General features: G+C 45.0%; 1 protein-coding gene across 1 annotated transcript; it reads left to right on the top strand.

Moving 5' to 3' along the window:
- The first annotated feature begins 1,196 nt into the window (after window positions 1-1,196).
- On the top strand, window positions 1,197-1,776 carry LOC127777423 (uncharacterized). Its single transcript, XM_052304011.1, has one exon. The coding sequence runs from the start codon at window positions 1,302-1,304 to the stop codon at window positions 1,590-1,592; it is 291 nt and encodes a 96-aa protein (XP_052159971.1). The 5' UTR covers window positions 1,197-1,301; the 3' UTR covers window positions 1,593-1,776.
- The last annotated feature ends 333 nt before the right edge of the window (window positions 1,777-2,109 follow it).

A 2,109-nucleotide genomic window follows, 5' to 3' on the forward strand; every position in this document is an offset into this window, starting at 1 on the left:
TTGGCCACAAACCTAAATAAACTGTAGCACTTATAGCTAATCATAGACTAATTAGACTCAAATAATTCGTCTTGGATTTTCATGTAAACTGCGCAATTAATTTTTTTATTTTTATCTATATTTTATTTCGAGAATTACACAGTACAACGCAAACACTCACAACGCACGCGCACTCACCTCTATGAACGCATGCACACAAACCCTATCCCTATGAGCATTTTTGAAGACTGGGCCGGCAAATCCTGAAGATATTGACGAAGTCACCACAAACGCCTCGCTGTCGACGGATACGTCGTCTACCACTGAAAGCACAACACCGATAAATCCTGAAAAATTCGCTCCATGGGGAGTCGAACGCAGGACCTCAAGTGCTACTGAGGCTCTTGTAGTTTATTTATATGAACTAATTATTTATCTATATTTATTCCTTCATGCATATATTTAAAGATTCGATGTGATGTTTTTGGGAAAAAAAATTTAACTAAACCAGGCCTCTCCTTCGCCGCGCCTGACACCGGAAGAAATCAAAAGAAGCGTGCAACTCATTCGATAAAAGAAAATAAAAAAGAAGAAAACCTTTAAAGAACTCATCAGTCGACCATCGATCTCCATCCTCTTCCCCGATGCTTCTCTACGCACCGCCACTGACAGGTGGGCCAGCAGCCAGCTCTCCCCCACGGGACCCCACCCGTCGGCGTCCCCCAACCCGGAACCTTCCTTCAATTTCATTGCCGCCATCACGCGCAAAGTAGCGCGTTCGCCTGGTCGGCTAGACGGCTACTCGGCCGGCCGGTCCGCGCCGCCGTTCCCCGCCAAAGTCAAATTCCCACAACCTTCCAGAACGCGTCGTACGTACTCCTCCACATCATCCATGACCACCCGCCTCCTCCTTGTATCCTCCTTCCCCAGGAAACAACAACCCCATCATTTCGTCTATTTGCAGAAGAAACCAAACAAAATATTTATAAATAAAAAGTAATTTATAAATAAAATTTTTATATACGTATCTTTGTTATTTAAAATAATAAACTATAAGAAACCTTCAAATCAGGTCTAAATTAAAAATTAAAAAATTAAATTTTAACTAATAAGAGCATGCAAAAAAATGCCTCAAGAAATCAATAATCAATTCCTTAGCTGTTCACGACCGCATTTACCTCATCCTCATCGATCGCCTTGCCTATAAAAACCCCACGAGCCACCGCGCCGGAGACCACGAGATCCAGCTTAGCTTAGCCTACCTTACACGGCAGAGGCAGAGGCAGGGTTTGTTTGATTGGTTGATCAATCGGGTTGACGAGATGAGCAGCAGCTCGTACGGGACGTCGTGGGCGGACCAGTGGGACTACGGCAGCGACCCGCCGCCGTCGTCGTCGTCCTCGGGGAAGAGGAGCGGCGGCGGCGCAGGAGGAGGAGGGGGGAAGAAGGGTGGTGGGGTGGAGAAGACGAAGGCGGCGGCGGCGAGCGGGCTGAGGAAGGTGAAGGAGGGGACGGCGCATGGGTTCCAGTGGATCAAGGACAAGTACCAGCAGAAGAAGTCCGGTGGCAAGAAGCACGGCGATCAGCAGAGCTCGGAGATCGCAGGCTACTGATTGTCCTCTTGCAGAATTTAATCGACGGATCAATCGATCGGCCGATGTTAATTTGTTCGTCTTGTGTGTATATATATTGTAGGATACGGGTCTCTTGTAGTTTCATGGCTTTGATTAGTTTGATTCTGTTATGATCTTTCTCCTGTAGATATAAAAGACGTTTGATTCGCTGTACCCTTGTTCATTTTTTGCTTCGTCCTTTGCATGTGAATCGCGAATAAAATCCTCTGCACACTAACAGAACTCGATGGCAAATGGGCAAATCCTCTGCACACGCACGCTTGCTTCACATGCAACGAATGTATTTGCTACTCCTTAATTTTTCCTTCACAAGAACGGTACTCCCTCCGTTTCACAATATAAGTCATTCTAGCATTTCCTACATTCATATTGATGTTAATAAATCTAGACATATATATCTATCTAGATTCATTAACATCTATTATATTATTAAAGCAATAGAAAAAGAAGCCTCCACGTTCGCTCTCATGGCCTAGAAATTATCACATTAATCGGA

This window comes from Oryza glaberrima, chromosome 6 (assembly GCF_000147395.1).
Source record: "Oryza glaberrima chromosome 6, OglaRS2, whole genome shotgun sequence".
NCBI lineage: Eukaryota > Viridiplantae > Streptophyta > Magnoliopsida > Poales > Poaceae > Oryza > Oryza glaberrima.